The 21,101-nt window shown below is 36.5% G+C and overlaps 1 protein-coding gene across 2 annotated transcripts; it reads right to left on the minus strand.

Moving 5' to 3' along the window:
- Positions 1–1,999: 1,999 nt before the first annotated feature.
- LOC103062243 (DGAT1/2-independent enzyme synthesizing storage lipids-like) lies at positions 2,000–19,469 on the minus strand. Of its 2 annotated transcripts, none has more exons than XM_007439813.4 (8): positions 19,160–19,469; positions 18,577–18,726; positions 17,181–17,511; positions 12,358–12,522; positions 11,391–11,584; positions 8,780–8,843; positions 7,071–7,210; positions 2,000–5,641 (listed from the first exon to the last, which is right to left on the minus strand). In XM_007439813.4, the coding sequence occupies exons 3-8, from the start codon at positions 17,506–17,508 to the stop codon at positions 5,534–5,536; spliced, it is 999 nt and encodes a 332-aa protein (XP_007439875.1). In that variant the 5' UTR covers positions 17,509–17,511; positions 18,577–18,726; positions 19,160–19,469; the 3' UTR covers positions 2,000–5,533. The 2 variants fall into 2 exon arrangements, with proteins under 2 accessions (XP_007439875.1, XP_087986747.1); XM_088130621.1 differs by having other exon boundaries at positions 18,931–19,469.
- Between the last annotated feature and the right edge of the window lie 1,632 nt (positions 19,470–21,101).

Genomic DNA, 21,101 nt, shown 5'->3' on the forward strand with positions numbered 1-21,101 from the left:
TAGTTCAGGTGATAAAAAATCAGTAAATTGGAAAAAGGAACAGGACTAACTAGGGTATTCTCATTAACTGAGTTTTATAGCTTAGCATATTGTGTAAAGTCAACAATTTTAGAAAAAAATTGTCTAAACCAGCAAACCACATGCTGGCTTAGTATGATATGTAAAACCAAACAAAATAATTTTATGATTTGCATAAAGGCTTAGCTTAATCCTGCTGTTCTGATTTATTCATGTGTCACATGGAAGAAGGTAAAGAGGTTTTTATAAAAACCTCAGTGCTATTCTTTTTGTTCTTATTTATCTAGAAATTCAGAATATAGAGCAAATGTAGATTACAACTTTCATTGTTCATTTTCTGAATTAAAAGCTTTACATACATACAGTCACTCTCACACATACACTCATTCAGATCCCAAAGTATACCTGTCCAGGTTTGATTTGGGTTCCAGAAGAATCAAAGTGGGAAACCCCCTGTGAATAGTACTTTGTTCTGTGTGATGACTCTGATGTATTACAGTTCCCATCACTTTTATAAATTCTGACAAGATTTGGGCAGTCCCAGTTATCTCTAAAATATAATTGCTCTATCCCGTATACATGAAATGATTGTTTTGAGAACCATTCCTTGTTAAATATTTAGAGGAATCTCTATTCTGATATTTTTCCATAGCCTTCTTGAAGTGAAATCTATCAGATCAAATCCTTTGCTTTCTGTGACTTTCTTTGAATGAAATGTACGTACTTTATATGTCATAAGTCTATTGATACTTTCACCCAAATACATGGAGCAAAAGGTCTATAAGTCAGACAGACGTGGAAGCAATTACAGATAAATATACAAGATCAACTACATAACAACACTGATGACAATATGGTGAAACAAGGCTGCATGCAGACGATCCAATCTTGTTTAGCACTTGCTCACACTCTTGCATGAAGAACATTAGATCTAATATTTTACTTAAAATTGAAGTTCCAAGTTGCCAGTGAAATAAAATTGGAAAGTTAAGGATAAATTGGAAAGGAAATTGCTTTGTTTTCCATTTCTGTTCACATACTTGGAGCTCCAACCACATATGCAATCTCAGTTTTTCACATCTATGGATTATCTAGCCTTTAAATAATTTATTTTAAAACTTAAACACTAGAACCTATCTTACACATTTTAGAACTTCATAGTCAAGAATGAATTTCTTCACACCTGTCCCAAAGTATATAGATTGATCTTGGCATGCTCACTTCCCTTAGCAGATAAAATTTCTGTGCTATTCTTAATTTTTTTTTTTCAGGGAGAGGCCAGACTGACAAAAAGCAGATTGGTTTGACTGTTTTACTGTTGAACATCTCGTCATACCTCATCAGATGGAAAAGACAGCGTAACAAAATAAAACAGAAATGGTGTCATGCCTTGCTTTCCAGTAATCAAGCACTTATCAAATTCCATAGAGCAAACATAAAAAAATTGTGTAACATTCTTTTCTTCTGGTCCTTAAAAAAGCCTTTTATGGACTGATAGTATTATAAACACTTTGCAAAGCATGTTGCTGCAAACAATATACCTCCTCAGAGCACTGAAGGAGCCATGTCTTCCAGAAGACATGGTGCAACTCTTTCAAGGTTTTATCCACATACAAAAAACTTCCACTGGAACAGAGACACAGAGTGATGACTGAGAAAAGCCTTTAAAGCAGTACATTTTCCAGGGAAAGTGACTCCTTTAATGTCTTCACCTTCAGAAGTGGCACTTCACTAGTGCTAAAGCATTTACAAAACAACACTTTCCAAGGCTCTCCAAGACCTAGTATTTAATACTACTAAAAACATACAACTCTGTGCATTATTGTTTTTTTGGCTAGTAATTATATATACTTCTTGCTTCCATTTGATTGTTTTATCTATATAATCTTTTTCTTCAATGACTATAGTATTCAAGAAAAAAACTAACAGAAATAGAATGCAGACAGCAAAATAACATGTAGGAGATATTTTCTAGTTATTACTTCAATTTTATTCAATATATATTTTTATATCATATGGCATAAAAATACAGAAAACAATATGGAATAACTGCAACTAAAATATCTGTTTAGGTATTCTTAAAAAATGAAACTACATTTCGATTTGTTACTATAATTTAAGTGATTTAAAAGCATTACTCAAAAAAAAATATCCAGCAGTAACCGTATTCTTGATCCCAAGAGCACATACTTATAGGTCAGTTTCCTATTTCACTCATGAAAGTGCCTTACAAACACTTTTAAACAATCTCAACATTTAGTAATCAGCATGAAAGAAAATAATTAAAGAGCAAAGGAGATTGAAAATAAAGTAGAAGCAATACATTTTGCAACAGCAACAGAACTAAAAAAATAATAATAATAAAATCTACTAAAAGTTTAAATGGACAAAGAGGTTTTAATTTGCTTCCTAAATATGAGCATTGATCCTTTCTTTACCTGTTGGATTACTGCTTTCTCTCTTTAACACATTTCACAAATCATTAGTGACCACTTCCTGGGTCCAACCTTATGATAATAATTATAAAAAGCTCACCATACCGACTTGCTTTGTACAATTTTCTTTTAAGATCTTAAGAGGAGTTAAAAAGTAAGATTAAAAAGGCTTGTTTTTTAATATATTACTGGCAAGGGGGGAAAGTATCTTTCACTAACTTCAATGAGAAATAAATCTCCTAAGAAATAAACAGGTGTTGTGGTATGCTTCCTAGATTTAGGAATTCAATATGAAGCTAAATAAGGTCAATTAAAATTATGAGCCTCTTCCATGATATCCTAAAGAAGCTACTAATGAAACTATTTATAATACATTTATTGTTCCTGCATATAGGAAAAATCACTGGATGCAATGTAAGGATGCCACTTGCTTGTTGTTATGTTAAATTAGATCATATGACATCAGATTTACATTTATCAGATGCAACAGATTAAGTGGATCATAATATAAAGAAAGAAAATATTGTACAGGTAGTTCCCAGTTTAAGAACAATTTCCGTTCCCAAGGTCTGTCCTTGAGTTGAATTTAAGCCGCACAGTATTATTGTACAATACTATATAAGTTGTATTGTGTAATGAACTTAAACCATTGTGTATTTAACTTGAATTTTTCTACAATAGGCTCTGTTCTTAACTATGGGTCATCTGTAAACCAGGTGTTCTTAACCCAGGGACTACCTGTATCATTTATTTATAAATTAACAGACCAAGTAGTACAAGCAGCAATCAAAGAAAAGGGTTTTTTTTTTTCCTGGAAGCAGAGTTACTGCAAACATGTTATAGGATTTCCAGGAGCTCTATTTTCATTAGAATTGGGTACAATTCAATGCTCGGAGATCCAAACCCTGCCCCTTCCATCCCCAAAAATCCTAACAGAGAAATGGACCCATGGTAAAGCACTTGAGCTTCACATGGCATCTTCCTAAAGGAATCTAGATGGAGTTCCTTATGCATGCTAAAATCTGGGGGGAAAAACACGATAAAGCTGATTTTCTGCTTAAAATTTTAAAGAGAGAAAGCCTTGCTTTATGGATTATTATTGTGAGAGCAGAATGGTTCTCATATTTAAGAGTACTTACTCTGAAGAACTTTCAGAATAATTCTATACCCCCCTCCCCCCAAAAAGTAAAAATATTACTTAGAACATTTTCAAATACACTTTTCTTCCAATAATTTTAAAAGTTCTTTTAAAACAACAAAATAAATGTCCAATGTATATACCATAAATAAGCTACTCATAAGTAGGTTTAAGCAGTTATAAATATGCATAATAAACATATATGGAATGTTTAAAACAGAATCTAAACTTAAAAATGGATTCAACATTATAAGCAACATAAAAAAAGAGTTCAGAATTACACCATTACCCTAGAAAAAGGTTGCTATCAATAATCATTCAAGCATAGGCTTCCATAGCAAGCCACAATGACATCAAAATGACACATGTGCACTGCAGTGCAAATGATGCAGTTAAGTACTTGTGTCATGCTGTTTAACTCATACAACCATTTTACTATAAACAATCTTGATCTAAGATTCATGAATTGACCTATTAATTAATACTCAGCCCACTTGATATATTACTATAACCAAAGTGGAGAATACAGAAACATGCTGGCTAGGGAATTCTGGGAGTTGAAGTCCATTCCCAGAATGGGAGTTTTAAAGTTGTTAAGGTTGAGAAACACTGGTGTATGCATAAGTTGACATTTTGATGTCATTGTGGCTTGCTATGGAAGCCTATGCTTGAATGATGATTGATCATAGAGTCACTACTGTACATAAGGCACATCTTGGTGGCTTCGCACTGCTTTGGCACAGAAGTTATACCTATAATCCTGCATTTTAATTTTCAGAATTTTTGGAAAACAGACAGCACAGCGTCATAAACAAATTAACAGTTTAGTTTGCCCCAAAAATGTAGCACTTGCAGGGAAGTAGCAAAAGGATTAAAAAGGATTCATTTCTCCTGCAGAAGTTGCTCTATTACTATGCTGGATCCAATCCACATTATTTACAATGCACTTACACTAATTTACTTTCTCTTTCTAAATACCACTGTGAATAGTACTAACCAGTACCTTAAAACTAAATTCTAATTATAGTTGTAAGTGTTGATGAATACAGATACTGGATTTTTTTTGCTCATCTGGACTAGCTTGTGCATCCATAGATTTGATTACTTTAAACTTTTTGAAAAGAAACATTTAATTAAATTATGTAATATGTACTGTAATTTAGCTGTTTTTCTTATTATGGAACATCTGTGAACACACAGTAACAGAAAGTGGGAGGTAAATTTCACCCGCTGAGGAGATTAGAGTAGGATATCAGAAGATGACCTATAAAAGGAAGAGTGTCTATATAACTGCATGGTCATAGGCAATATATCCAGGTATAGCTGAATTTCAACCATGTTTCCCTAAACAAATTGTAATGGAATTAGATTTCCTATTGTGTCCAATGCAGATACCATGTTAAATGTTATTTCATGCTTTAAAATTGTTCAAAATTACAGTATATCCAAAGTTCCTTTTAAAGTACACAATCTAATACAATTGTTTTTCATAAAAATGAATAAGTGCAAGCCTGATTTGGTGGAGAAACTAAAGACAACCTCTACTACACTGGACAATACATGGAATAGGAAAAAAAAAGTCTGAGTTCTAAGAAAAGTATCAAATTCAGTCCCAAAACATTTAAGCTTACACTTCATTAAATAAGTGGTAGAAATAAGCTATATATTTGATACATGTTCAAAAAGACTAAAATACCATTTTTATAGCTTATTCCAAGTTAGGATTGTGGTTTTTTAACTAAATTTTTATTTCTGTAAAAAACAAGCTATTGTACTGATACTGAAAGATTTAGTTGCCTGAGCCATACATTTAACAATGATTTTTTAAAGCCTAGTTTTCTGTAAAATTGTACATTTGCACAGCAAATAAAAAACTAATATAACAATTCTTAAATAATACATCACATTAAAATATCATTCAAATTTTTTTCACAATGATTTGCTATTTGTCATCTTCTTTCGCTGTTGTTACTCGTTCCATCAAAGCCCTCCATACATTTCCTGGTATTTCCTGGTGTTTGTCTATTAAATACTGTACTGCATTCTTTGCCTATGAGGGGAGTGAGGTGGTGAGAAATGTTAATTATTCATTATTATAGCATCATTCAGTGGTAAATTCAGTTAAAATCAAAACCAACAATGAATCCTTTTCAAACTATAATATTAACCAGACATTCAATATTTTAATCCTGAAATTACAGAACCCCCCCAGATACAAAATATATAGAATTCTGTGTGTGGAAATTAGTTTCATCCTACAACTTATACTTTAAGCACTACAAAATCAAATAATAAACATAATGGGGAGATTCCAGCCACGCAGGAGGATCCTGGGGTGCTCTGATTTAGGGTTTAGTAAAAGGGAATCTCTGCCCTCTGCTGAATGGCAAGGCATTCTGAAAGCACAAGCTTTCCACTGAGCAATGTGAAACCCTTTAGCACCAAACTATTCTTAGCACATTAATTCTGTACTGAACCATATATGCCTGATAAAAATCCCAAGTTATTTAACTATGAAAAGTAACCAGTTAATTTCAGGAGACTTTCTATCATTTCATTCTCTCTCCACACCTGAACTGAAAAAAGTGTTCACGATCAAAGACGAACACTGATCTGGCAAAAAGAATAAAATCAAACACTAGACAGAGTGAGACTTGTAACTTCTGGTCCATTTGAAACTTTCTTGAGACTCTAAGATTAGTCTGACTGATAGACCTTAGGGACAGAGTCTTTTTGTAGTTCCAATATCACCGAATTTCCTCCCTAAGGATGCACAGCTCTCCTTCTCACCTGCATTTTTTAAAAAAAGAGTTTGAAAAACCATCTCTTTTTAATGGCTTTTGACTGCTGGGTTTTACTATCATGCTGTTGATAGCTGATGTTTTATTCTTTGGGCTCCAGAAAGGTTCTTTATACTATGTAAATTACATCTTAATGTACTTTTGCTTTTATATGGCTCAACTGTGAAATTCATTATATTTTTATTTCTGTACTTTTTAATGAATTCATGAATTTATACACTACCTTTCAAAACAAAAGGATTCCAAACAGTTCAGAATCAATTCCTAAAAAATATTTAAAATCAGTATCTAAATATTTAAACTAAAAACAGCTGCAAATTAAATTGTTTAGAAAACAATTAAAAAGAACTGGAGAATACTGCTGCAATATAAATAGTGAATAAAACTTTAAAATTCCTTGTAGCTTGGGAACTTTGCCTAGAAAATAAATCAATAGATATTGACAGATCTTCCCTAACCTTTCATTCATTTTAATTTCCAACCAACTCTGTGTTTTTGGTACTATTTATCCCAACCAAGATTTATATGTTTTGATCCCCAGTCTGAGTCACAAAAATGTTATCTGAACATCCATAGATATAGTATACACAAAAATATCTTGGCAATTCATCCAAGAGTCTTTATTTTAACCCTGTGACTTATGATCAAGCTATTAATACTCCAGAAGTAAAATCTTACTTTTTCTGCCAGTTCTTCCGCAGTTACATTTGGATCATATGGAATAGGATCTCCAAGATATGTCTTCAGTTTGACTGGAAAGTTCCCATACAGAGGAAGTAGTGGCAAACGAAAACGCTCATATATCAACCTTAATAATTCTGAGTAATTGAAAAAGGACAGATTAAGAGGATAGCAGGTAGAATTATGTCTTTTTACCCACTTACTTACTTTAAAAATCACAGAAGTAGTGATTCACTCACAAATCTATACAACAGCGCTTCGTAACACAAATCTGAACAGCAATTTAGTACCTGCTTCCAGAGTCATCTTGAGTTCTGCATTAGGAAGTTAAAACTGAATGGCAGCTTGCTAAACCAGGCTAAAAAACTAGGATCTAGTGAAATGACTGAAGACCAGAACAGAGGCAACTGCAACAAGAAGCAGTGTTTGCCACTAGTTGCTGAACTGGTTTGAATGTTCTGGAATAAGTTTGGAGTCTGGAAGCAGTCTTCATGGAAGAGGTCATCTCTAGTTTAACCTAAAAGGACTGAGGCAAGATACTGAAGAAATAAGGAAGAAAAAGACATAAATGTAGCTAAAGAAATGGAACAACGTACAGAAAAGACGATGTGCCAGAATTCCTATAGAAGTCATTATCAGAAAATGTGGTGATGTCCACTAACCTGAATGACTGGAAAAGTAATTGAAATGAGAAGGAGATTGATAAATTAATGAAAAGCAGGCCTGTCAAGGGCTATTAGTCTTGAAGACTCAATATTACCTCTGTGTTGGGAATATCATGTTTTCGAATACCAGTTGCAAGGGACCCATGGTGGGAGACTAATATGTTTCCACTTCCTAATTGTAAGTATTGTAAAGGCATCTGGCTGGCTATTGTGAGAAACCAAACACTTAACTAAATGGCCTTGACTTGATCCAGCAGAACTGTTCTTGTGAGCCAAATCTGACAACAACAACAATTTCGATTAATATCCCATCTTTATAAGGCAGTGTACATAATGCTCCTGCCTCTTTTTTTCCCCACAACAATTCTGTGAGGTGGGTTGGGCTAAGAAAAAGTGACTGGGCCACAATCACCCAGCTGACTTTTATGCCTAAGGGAAGACTACAACTCATGGTATCCTAGTTTCTAGTCCAGCACCTTAACCACTATATCAAACTGGCTCTGTAACCAAGTTTTTAGTGTTTTCAGCTTTTTTTTCCCCAAACAGTAATCTCCCAATGAAAAAATATCAAACCTCAAGAAAACAGGTTAAAAAGTCTGTACTGTTATGCAGAACAGCAAACAGATTCTAATGCCCAACTATATGTACTGCAATGGTTAAGGGGATGAACTCAGTTTGGGGAACTTAAATTTAGGCCTGGCCTTCATGCAGATCATTGGACAACTTTGGACTGAGACTGATTCATTTATTCCACAGGACTGTTGTTCTGGGATTAAAAACAGGGGAAATCCATGTATGTTGCTTTGAGCTGTCAGAGAAGGGGAAAATATAAATGAAATAACAACAATGGCTTCTTCTTGTAGAACAGGCTAAGCCATCCATCCATCCATCTGAGCATGATAATGAAAACATAAGCATTTTTATTTATATCGTGTCCACCACTATAAGCATAAAAGATCGCCAAAACCAGCTCTAATCAGGAGGAACAAAATGTAATCACAAATGACTTAATCTGAAAAAGCCCAAACTAAAGTTGCTTACTTATTTGTCCTCCAACTACTCGAATGCTTTCCCGAACATTCCGTGTGAACATAGGAATGATGGGCTGGAAGAATAGAGTGATGGAGATATATATTAACAATTTATTTCCCATAATTAATTGATTATATTTAAATTAATTAAAACCAGAAAATTAATTTAATTAATTATTTAATTAATTAATTAATTTAAATTAATTAAATTAAATTAATTAAAATTAAAAAATTAATTAAAACCAGAAGACCAATTAATTGAAAAGTGAAGAGAAACAAGTATAGCAAACTATTTCCTAGTCACATTTCTATCTAGCAGTTGATCCAAGAAACTAAAACCTTTTCTTTCTTTACAAGCACTCAGTGAATGAGCTTTGTAACTGACTGGGAATTTGAGTCTTAGTCATCCATTCTGAATCCCCAAATCTTTTGCTACAAAATGATGTAAGTCTCCTATTATTTCAACTTCAATTTTCAATCTGTAGGGATTCTAGGTCTGCACTGTGAGAATATTTGAGGGAGAATGTTAAGTATATTAACTTTTTGCACTACTCTATACAGCTGCAGGAAAATTTTATGTATGAAGTTCTCCACATTTCAGAAAAGCAACCTTGTCCTGCAAGCAATGAACAAAATGGAGAAAGAGTTACGTAGGATCTTCTCATTAATTTTCATCTTTCATCATGGAAATTATGGAGAAATCTGGGACACTGGTAACATTAGGTAATCATTTGGATTGCATTAAGCACTGGAAGAGGTGTTTTGCGGTCTGTGGGCACAAGCAAAGCGTTCATGCCTCAAAACATTAATTTAGCTGCTGCCTCAGACAAGGATTTCCTAGGTTGTCTATAAGTGTATGAGAGGCAATACTTTTAGTGGAACTACTCTCAAAGTAAAGCAGTTGTGCATGTACATCTGTGAAGGTTCCTGAAAAATCCACACTGAGGCTTCTGGGGGCTGCATCTGCCTCAGTGCTTCAAAAAACTCTGTTTTGCTGATGCCAAATGGCTTTACAAGGTACCCATGTGAAGACTTTGCACAGTCCTAAACAGTCCTGCGTTTGTGCCCTGTGGAAGTATCATACCGACTAATTCAGTGTGCCTCAACCTTGGCAACCTTAAGATGTGTGGACTTCAACTCCCAGAATCCCCCAGCCAGCAGGGGGATTCTGGGAGTTGAAGTCCACACATCTTAAAGTTGCCCAGGTTGAGACACACTGGACTAGAGGAAACATAAGGGAAGCCCCACGTAGAGTGTATTACAGTAATGTAAATGTGGGAGTACCAGTATTTGAATTGCTCCACAAGTGTTAACCATTAATTAGCATGAACATGGCATTAAGTAAAAATTACCATAGTACACAATGGCATAGCATTTATATAAATATTTTGGGAAATTTGCATTTGAGAAATCTGAAGAAGTAGATTCTCATCTTGCCCTTTTTAATGCATAAACAGTCATGGAAATGTTTATTTAACTGCTTTTATTTGGCAAGAAGAGTCAAGCAGAGGAACAGACTAGAAACGGGAAGGCCTGAAAACTGCCCCTCTCCCACCCATTCTCCAATGCCAAAACCATTTTTTTCCTAATTTTTTTTTTCTGAAAAGTTGGAGAAATTTGAAAAAAAGTCATGAACTATTTTTAATAATTTCTTTTTTAAATAATACATTAAATGATTAAAATACAAATTAAATTGGTTTAGGTAAGGAAGCATACCAAATCAAGAAAGGAACTAACATCCGCAAGAAACATGTTTCATTACAGGGAAATATTCAGTTTCTGGAAATTTGTGAAAATTATTTTTAAAAAGGATCAGAGTAACTAGAACCTGATACCTCAGATTCAAGCAAAGAGATTCTGTAGATTCAGATATAGTCTGAAACTTGTGTTTCTCTCTCCTCCCTCCCTTCAACAGTTCTGATATAGTAAAACATAAAGTAAAAAACACATTACTTTTTTTAAAACTACACTGTTTCCAACATTAAGATTTCGCTTGCATACTTCTTAAACTAACAAAAATAAAGAGAAGCTACATTTCTTAGAGTTCAGCACTTTGTAGATCCATTGGGAACAAAATTTAAAACAATTTAAAATAAATTGAATCAATAAATATACAATTGTCTAAATAAAGTGTATATTTCAATTGTACATACAAAACATACTTTCAGGAGTAAACAAATTTATCCATAATACTTTTCAGAAAGTTAACAAAGTAACTTTATAAAAAGTGTTAAAAATAAGTATTGCATATATGTCAATGTTTTAATTCATTTATTGATTTATATAGATTTATATTACTCCTTTCATACAGGAGCTAAAGGAGGCATTTTTTGCTGCAACAACCACCTTGTGAAGTAGACTGAGATAAAAGAGTGTTGACTGGCCCCAAGTATCTGTGACTGAGGGTAGACCAGAACATGAGTTTCCTTCATATCAATCCAACACCCTAATCACTATACCACACTTACTCTAAGTGGTTGAACCACTTATCTCCATTACATTGTTTTCTATTGCTTAAAGTTTACCAGAAATGTTTTATTTCCAGAAATGTTATATTTCTAAGCATGGCACACATAAACACCTGTAATCTTATATCCCAGTTATGCCTACAGAATATTTACCACTTTCATATCAATGGCCACTTGAGCAAATCCTTTACGATTTCTCCATAAAATGGTATAATTTTCATCACTGAATAGCGCTTCCCGTACTCCCCCTGGTGAAATTATCAATAGTCCTCCATTCTCTAATACTTTTCTACATTCTTCTTGAGATCCACGCAGAGCATAGAACACATCAAGTAATAACTTCATACCTGGAATTCATAAGAAACTGTTGTAGGACTAATATTGGTATAAAATTATGATCTCTCCAGTTATTATACTCTATCAGAGAAATATGGAATAAACAGTGAATAACAAAGCAGGTGTAAATTATGAGAAAGCCACAAAGGACTAGATTTTCCTAGGTTTGTAGCAAATTATCAATTCAACACTTATACTCTCCATTACCAGTCTGGATCTAATGAAATACTTTCAAATCAACAATCAGTGATAAGAGTTATCAACTCATAATTTTTTGATGAAAATTTATCCTGGAAAGAAATCTAACAATCAACATCCAATAATCAAATATCTTTATATAGATTATGCAATATATATTTTATGCTGAAAAGCTTACATGATATTGGTCATTTAAAAAGCCCTTTTCCCTCAACTATCACTACTCTAGAAACAATTTAACTAGAAAGTAGCTACAGAAGGCTTCATGATAAGAAATTTGAGATAGGAAGCCAGTACAATGGTGTAAGTTACATAGGAGTCCACTTTTCTTTTTAACAGAGTACAGCGTTTTTGGATTTAGATTAGCGTAAGGCTTCAGGATAAGAAATTAAGTCTAACAAGTAAGAATACTTGACTAGTTAGTAACTGAATGGATTGTTATTTAAAATAAGAAAATAATTTAGTTCACTGGTGTCTTTCAATATATATCTTATTGAAATAACTAGTAAATACATAAGAAGTAAAGCTTATCCATACATTATTTGTAATGTACAAGTAATTTCTCTTAATTGTTCAAGAGAATTACCTGGCGTTGAAAACACAAAATGATCAGCAACTATATGGAGAATTCTTTTCTTCTTGATAAGAATAGTGGCCACCAAGTAGAAAAAGTCTATGGGAGTTGCTCCATGATAAAATACAATCAGTGCTGGTCCATCTGGTATTTTTTCCAGGCCATGCAATTCATAACCTGTTATGGACAGAAACATTCAAGATTAGCATTTGATAGAGTCACCTTGTGTGAGATGGCTATATAAATATGATAAATAAAAATAAATATTAAGTTTGCATAACAAAAAATTCTTCAGATATTAAAATTATGAAACTGCTGAGTATAGGTACCAATTATAAATACATTACAATCCATGGCAATTATTAATTATTTAACTATTATATTGTAACCCCACTTCAGTTGAATATCTTTGTATTAATGTTCACAGGTTTGTCTATTACTCATGTCAATCAGATATGCCGCCTTCTTTCTTCTTTTTGGCCAATTATTCATCTTCAAAAGGTATTTGGGACAGCTGATGAAAAATAATTGCTTCTGGATTACATGATTTGTTTAGGACACAGAAATACCAAAATCACAAATCAACATACTGTATATGAATCGAATTCCTTAGCTTCTTTTATAGCAGATAATTCAGTTTCATCAGTTATTTTGCTCAGCTATTTTTAGATAAATGCAGTTTATGTTCTTAAAGCCAGAAACATTCCTATTCTGCATAGGAAGTACTATAACTTGGCAAAAATAGCTTCTGCCCTTTAACAGTGCCAGACTTCTCTCTTAGCAAACAGGACCAAAAACAGTTAATCTAAAGGGGGGTGAATCTCTTACAGCTACAATTACTGTTATTGCTGTTATTATTATTATTATTATTATTATTATTATTATACTTACAACTGCAAAATTCACTTGCTTCAATGAAAATAGAAAGTGCCCTAGGCATTATCGAATTAAAATAGGACCTGCTCTGTGACCTCCTACTCTTGTTCTTACCCTTTAATCCCCTTAAAACCCCAAAACAGGTGAAAAAAAATACCATGCCTTTTTCTGTAAAATCATAGGTCAAGTTACAGCCTCTAACCTTTCAAGCATTGCCCACCTCAGCTAAACACCCTGTGGCCTGCTTTTTGCCTAACAACCCAGATATTATTTAACCATGGTTTATTGGAGAAGGCATTGTGATCTGGTTCACATATAATGAAGCTGAGTCATTTACTCAGGACACTTAACAGAAAAAAGAACAGCTCAACAAAAAACAAGCAAATATCATTCAGGTTTAGTGTTATGTGTGAATCAGACCATCTCCTTTTCCTCGCATATACACATGTTCTTGCAGTTTGACAATTTACCTCTGAATGAACAATTTAGTAAAAGGTTATCAGCTTTTTGAAACAGATGGCTCATAAGGACTTATGGGAATGTATCATTTCAAAAGTAAACAGAACTAGAATTTCACTGTCATGCTGCCACTCCCTAATCTTACCCCTGAAAAAAAGGGTTAGGATTAGGGAGTTGCATTTTTTTTTTTTTTGGCCTCAAGATAAAGAACAGAAAAATAATAGAAGCAAAGTATGAACTACCAGACTGGCAAACACACAGACAGACTCAACTATAGGTTAAACTGGGACCTGTTAATATCTTAGATGAAACCAAATCCAAAAACCTTAGGCAATTCTTGGAAGCCTGGCATTCAGACTATAAACACACAGACAAACCACTTAAAAGACACAGTCAAAAGCCTAGGAAAGAAACAGCCTAGAATACATCCCCTTCAGCAGCCAACATCAGAAAGCAGGAAACAGCACCAGATAATCAGGGAGGAAAGAATAACATAATAAAGGCACCATCAAAGAGGAAGCCATACCTCCATCAAGACTGGCAAGGCAAACTACTATTAATACACATACACACACATACACACACACATACACAGCCAGCAAGCCCCACTCTCGCTCGCACTGATGATGTTACCTAGCTGGATAATCAAATGTCCGCAAGAAGACAGCCAAGCTCAGAGAGCACCAAGAACCCAACAAAGGTAGGAAAAATAAATATAAAAACTGTAGGAAGAATAGTTTGATAAGCATGCCTGGGAAGATGTTTGCTGTAAGTCTGATTGAAAACACAGAAAAAGTGGCAGTGAGCAACATTTGGGAAGTGCTGGTTTTTAATGCCAGTAGAGGTTAGGGTCAGGCACAAGCATGAAAGCAGAAAGAGAAGGTTTCAGAGGCAATAGACATTCTCTCCTCCAGATTTGATGGGGAAAGAGAGTAGCCCAGAAAAGAGAAAGTTCTTAGAAAGGTAGTTAAAGCTAGAGAAGAGCCCCTGGATCCTGGACATCTCCCACGGAAAGTAGATATAGGGGAAATAGAGAGAAGATGCCTCCTTAAAAACATGTTGGCAGGAAATGACAGCAGATACAAAGAAGTGGTGTTAGAATTCCATTTAGGAAAGTATCAATAACGTCTTGTACAGGTTAAGGACAAATCTAGTTACTCAGGAAAGACTAGAGCAGTCTGTAGCCCCTGGCTGATACTGAGAAACAATTCTACAATACGGACCGGCAAATCCCTTTTCAGAACATGTAGGTAGAGAAAGGACATGTTCAGATAGATTCTACTGTCCAGGTATCAGAAGAGAGGACAGCAGACACTGTTGGAAATTTAGGAATGTCAGTTGGTCTGGAGAAAATGAATGCAAGGTAAAGCTCCAATGGTACAAGTGCCTATTTATGCTGAAACCATAAATTCCCATGGAATTCTAGGAGTCGAAGTCCACACGTCTTACAGTTGCTAAGTTTGAGAAACACTGGATGCTTCTAATGTAGGATTAGGATCAGCCTCTGGTGGTCTCCTACCCAAGAAGCTAACACTTCAAGAGCAATAATGTAGTACAATAAAAAAGGAAGCTTATGCGCTAAAATAGTCCATTGAAATCCTGCAGGTATATTTATGAGGGAGTAATAACATATCACTAACTCCTCACCTGGCTACACCAGATGAGTAACAGGCATCCACCAAATAGGCATCTTGCCAGATAGTACAAAGTATTGGAACCTTATAGATTTTCAATAACCGATAAAGCAAACAAGCAGAACACAGTGGCAGATATCTTGTCCTCTTATGACAAAGACTGAAGTTCAACTACATTAATGGAGGACAGTTAGAGGGAAGCAGTCAAAAGGAAATTTCAACCTTCCAAAAAGGGGGAAAGTATGTAAGGGAAAGAAGACCACAGGTGAAAAAGTCTTCTGCACTTGGAAGAGATAGCAGTGAAGATACTTGACTGAGATAGCTGCTGCTAGGCAGCAACAGCCCCCCCCCCCCCTACTCTCCAGAGGCTAGACTCAGCCTTTTTCTTAGCCCACCAAAAATGCCTATTTGGTGATTCTGACTCTACAAGGAAACCTGGGGGGGGGGGGGGAGGACTCAATCCTCCCCTCCCTATCCTGCTGAGGGAGGCAGACCGACTGGCAGACTCATCCCACATGCCATGCCAGCTATTTGATGGGCATAACAGCATCCACAGCTGGCTAGTTTAGCCACAGACTGGCTTTTTCAAGGACACACTGACATCTACAGGCATATATCTATACATATATGTATGATCCCAAGGTTTAGGGGGTAGCTTTAACCTGGACCTTTCTCACCAATCAGAATCATTTTTCTCTGCTGTTAATAACTGTTAACTAATTAATAACTAATCGCTGTTTTAACTATCAATCAAAGACAGAAAACTTGGAAAGGGTAAGAAATTAAAGTTCTTCCCACTCCTCTACAGATCCCAATTCACGAAAGACAGGAGCTTTCTCACTGCTACCCCAGCCCATGGCAATCCTGATTTAGGCTGCCTCACATTTCTTCCCCAGTAGAATGACTCTCTGCACATAGCCTTCTTCACATAAGATTTGTGTTCTTGAGAACCCATTAAGCAGTATTTTAGTATGGTGTGAAGGAAAAAAGATGCACAAATCCCAAAGATAATTATCAACAAAATGTAATAAACTGTAATAAAACTAATTATTGGCAAAATGGCAAATCAGCACCACCAGAGGAACTTGGAAGGGAGCTGTAGATACCTGTCACAGACCACTGGATGGATTTTTCAGGACTGCAAATAGTCCATTAATGACATAGCTCCACTCTAAAAAGTCAGGCGCTCTTACTGTCAGAAGGGCTGACAGTATTATGCCTATTAAATATTGGTAGTAACCTCTACTATTTTACTGTCTTGATTTTGTTTTATTAATCTTTTACAGTGATTTCTTTAACTTCTATTTACTCTAGTGCATTTTTCATGAATTTAATTTTCATTATTTTCATTATATGGAACATTGTTAATTGAATAACAAATAACATACATGTGCTGAAAATAAAATAAGTAAAAAACATGGAAGGGGTTTTCTAGAAAATAAACTAACTTGTTTAAGAATATAACTCCTATTAATCCCAGCCAGTCACACTGATGAGAACCGTAGTGCCAATTATCTGAAGGGTAGTATGGTTGAGAAAGAGTAACTATATATTGTATGCATAGTATTCATCCTCCAAACACAAAGATACAGAACAATATTCTATATTGTGGAATACCTCTTATATTTCTGCGATTTTTTTTTACAATGTTTACTTACGGATTATCAGCTTAGGAAAGGAGAACATTACAAAGTGAAATAAAATGAACCTCTGACATGATATTAAAAGCAAAACTTTCAAAAAGTCCAGGGGAAAATTATGGAAATAAGCATCATTAAATTATCCATTGATTTTATGAATCAGTCCTTAAGCCTGAGGATAATTTAGTTCACAACTGTCGTGCATAAGAAGAATGAGGATACTTACCATTCCATATTCTTGCATGGACATACCATATAGTTGCCAACATTTGTCTTGCACCATCCCAGAAATCATTCAGATAAGCTTCTTTTAGGTCTGTCTTTCTTTTGTAAATATGAAGAATGAAAATAGAAATATAAAGGAGGAGGAGAATGACTACTGGAAGTAGAAAACCTATGAGTAGTGGCATAAATAGCCATGTGAGATAGATCAGGTAACTCAGATATTCTTCCAAACGTTCCACTCCAGTCCATTCTTCTAATACATAAAGCAGGCATGTTAAATAGGATACAGATATCTGCTCTGCACCACAGGATTCATTTTGGCTTATCATGTTCTGTTTAAAAAGGAAATAAAACATAAATAAAGCATTTTTAAAAGCCGAAACTATCATATTTGTGTCTGAACTGTTAATTTCAATTATTAATTTGAATCATCAGTCATTTTTCACTAGAGAGAAAAACACAACAGTGCAAATCTATGCACGTCTCCTAAAATATAATAAAGCTTATTCCCAGGCAAATAAATATAGAATTGCAGTCTTATATAGCAAATAACTGAAACATGAATTGCGCCATTGCCAAGCGATTCACTGTACCATCTTATTTGGAAAAAAACTAATCTGAAATCTTGACATACTTGCTTAGCTTGAATTTCTTGACTCTAATTTCATGTGTTACTGAATAGCAATGCAAGGCTTTGCAATATATTTTATGCAAAGCTTTCTCATGATTCCTAATGGTGTGGTCTAGTATCACTCTTCACTTCTACTGCATCAAAATAAAGTCAATTCATTAGATTTCTCCCTTGAGCAACAGAACCTATAACAGCCAAGAATATTATACAAAAAGTCAATTCCATATCCCAACAAACACAACATACCCTTATTTTTACATATGAATCTCTACACACGAGTTCAATTCATGCAAGGCCAAGCTGTTAAACAGTCAAGAGGAGACGGAATTGGTGGTATGTTCTTGAGATGCCCTCCTACTGCCTCTTGCAATTTTCTCAACCAGTAAGAGTTCCAAAAGGTTGCTTTTTTACAGCAAAACCAAAGAGTCCTGTGGCACCTTAAAAATGTCCAAATTATTACATGAATTTTTGTGGACTACAGTCTATCAGAGGCAGAGGCCGAACACAAGCTGATTATGATCTGCAGAAGTGTATAAATAATAATTTGTTCATGGTTGGAAGGTTTTGGACAGGCTGGACTGCAACCTGTCAGGAACGTTTTGGGGAATTCCTGTACTGAGCAGGAAGTTATAAGATCCCTTCTGATTAATGCATTCAACAATTCTAGGTCCAGGCAGTTGCCAGGAGTCAAGACTGATTCGAAGGCGCGCACACACTATTTGTGATTACTTTCCTCCATCTGGTATTACTAGCCGGTCATGCTTACTGGGAAGAATTTATGCTGCAATGCATCAGGAGGAAGGAAGGATTGGAGGAAGATGGCTGTCAGTTATGCTTAATCTCAAGGAAGAAAGATGATCAGATGCAGCTTCTCCTCCCTCTGGTTGGTACTGCTTCTTCTCCAGATTCACCTGCCCTGAAAAGGAGATGATTAACATTTTAATACTAAAGCTGTGGTGAGCTGAGGAGGAGGAGGTGTGACAATACCAGGGGAAGGGGATTCTGTTGCTTTTCCTTTGACCCTCCAACATAAGCCCGGCAGGGCTTTGAATATTATCGCTTCCTCAGCCGCAGGATTACTCTCCCAGCGGCAGAGGAAGAACATCGCCAGGACACTTGCCGTTACAATTAATTCCCCTGATAGCCTTCAGGAAGCAGAGCCGTCGCCTCCCAGGGACGCTGGCAGGATTTTCCTCCGACCAGCTGGGAGCCTCGGAGAAGAGCTTCGGGATGGGCGGAGGGAAGGGTCCCGCGCTCTGCGGGAATCGAGACAAAACGCGTCGGCCAGAGAGGGTGCAGCGACGAAAAGGCCCCGATCCCAGGACTCACGGCCACTGTCCGAAACTCACTAACTGGGTTCAGCGCTGCCCCTCCGTCTCACTTGTCCTGTTTCCAAGACAGGAAGCGCTTCCTTGGCCGCAAGACTCGAGCTTTTCTTCTCCTCTTCCTCCCCACGCCCAGAGAGGCGGTATCGGAAGTGCGCGCTTCGGAAGGCTCCCGCAGCACCAGCTGATGCCCCTTTGCAGCTGGGAAGGGAGCGCTTTCCAGCCGCCTACGCCGCCGCGTCTCCCGGGCAGGACCCGCACGCACGCGCCTCGGAGGGCTTCCCTTCTCCGGTTGCGTGCGGCAGCACCCCGATGGATCGTTGTGTAGAGACACCCACTACCTTTCTACAAAGAGGGAGGCGGATTGAAACCGCCTGGGACTACGACCTAATTAATGAACGAATAACACCGCTATCCCGCCTCTCCGCCAGCCCCAAACAGCATTTGATTTTCCCTATTCCTGTTGTATCCTAAAAAGGTTTTGGGGCCGCCCCGTTGGTCCACAGATGGAAAGGAAAAGAACCGGCCAATCCGGGTACCCGAACTGTGGTTTAATGTAGTAACTAGATTGCCTGATCTATAATCACACCAAGTGTCCACAGGACACTGAACAAGAAAGCAGACGGCCTATTTTAGCCAACAGAGTTGTGCGACCGCAGCCAGTAGGTTACTCTATTTCCATATTCAATCGTCTTGTCACTCTAATTTCTGTCTCTATAAAACTCAAGATCCGCGGGCGCTGCTGAAAGGTAGGCAAAGACTGGCGCATGCTCGTTTTCTCCTGTGAAGCTTCCTGTTTTTAATTTGCTTGACGTTTTTTTGCGCCGGGGCGGGAAGCGAGACGCGTAGAACGCAAATAACAACAAACGTGGGCTTTGTTACTTGCGTTTTAGATTTTATATAATTACTGTATTTCTCAGTCTACGACAGTTCGAAGGGGAGCCATGTTAGCCTTTTGCAGCAAACACACAAAAAGTCTTGTGGTCTTTATGTTATTATAGTGGGGGAAGGGCGGAGGGGGGGCGGTTGTATTTTACCTGCATTTTATATTTCATGATGTCTGCACTGTATTTCAGATTAAAATGTTTTCTGTTGCTTATATGCTGTTTCTGGACAAGGATACAAAGACCTTTACTTGAATTAGCAAAACTGTTCTAATTCAGAATAGAGGCAGACGAGCCTAAAACCTTTGGGCTCATCTACTTCTCAGGTTGTCCTCGCAGGAAAGTGCCCAGTAACTTTGATGACAACACCATCCTCCACCCCTTTTCTGGTTCCGCTTCAAAGCTGTGTTACTGAGCACAGGTGGCAGTGCCTAATAGAAGTCTATAGCAAAACATTCCCAGGGAAGGGAAGGGCTGGAAACTGCCCTGCTCATAGTGGTCACCTGAGATACTGCAGGCACCTCCCCATCACCCCAATTTCTCTAGGTGACAGGAAGGGGTGGCAGGAAGGGGAAAGGGAAGAGATGCTGGTATATCCCGTGCCAAAAGACCTTCTTGCCCCTGCTTTATCATGAATTTTCTGCACATATCCAGACATCAACTGGTAAACCTCTGACATGTCCAGAAGGCCCCCTGCTACTTTGGTGCACGTGTGCTGAACCTGCGAGGAGGGTTAGGCCAACGCCTGCTCAGAGTTTTGGCCTACAGCCCTGAGGCAAACAAGGAGAGTGATATCATGGGCAAAATGGATCTGCAGCCTGCACTCCTGCAAAGGAAGCAAGGAATTCTAGGTAAAGTGGTCCTACAACCTGTATTTCTGGGGGAAAGGGTGAGACCCATTTCCCCTCTTCCTGATTTCCTGCCTTCCATTACAAGAATTTCTCTCCCTATGGGTAGAAGAAGAATGAAAAGTAATGTCTCCACCATCATTTAAAGTTTAAATAGGGATATTTCTGTAAATTTAACAGGAAAGTAATCTTTGAAACGAGCTCTTTTGTATTAAGCTTTCCACATAATGGCCA

This window comes from Python bivittatus, unplaced genomic scaffold (assembly GCF_059951505.1).
Source record: "Python bivittatus isolate LINGU-HERP-01145 unplaced genomic scaffold, Pbiv_v1 ctg000840_np1212, whole genome shotgun sequence".
NCBI lineage: Eukaryota > Metazoa > Chordata > Lepidosauria > Squamata > Pythonidae > Python > Python bivittatus.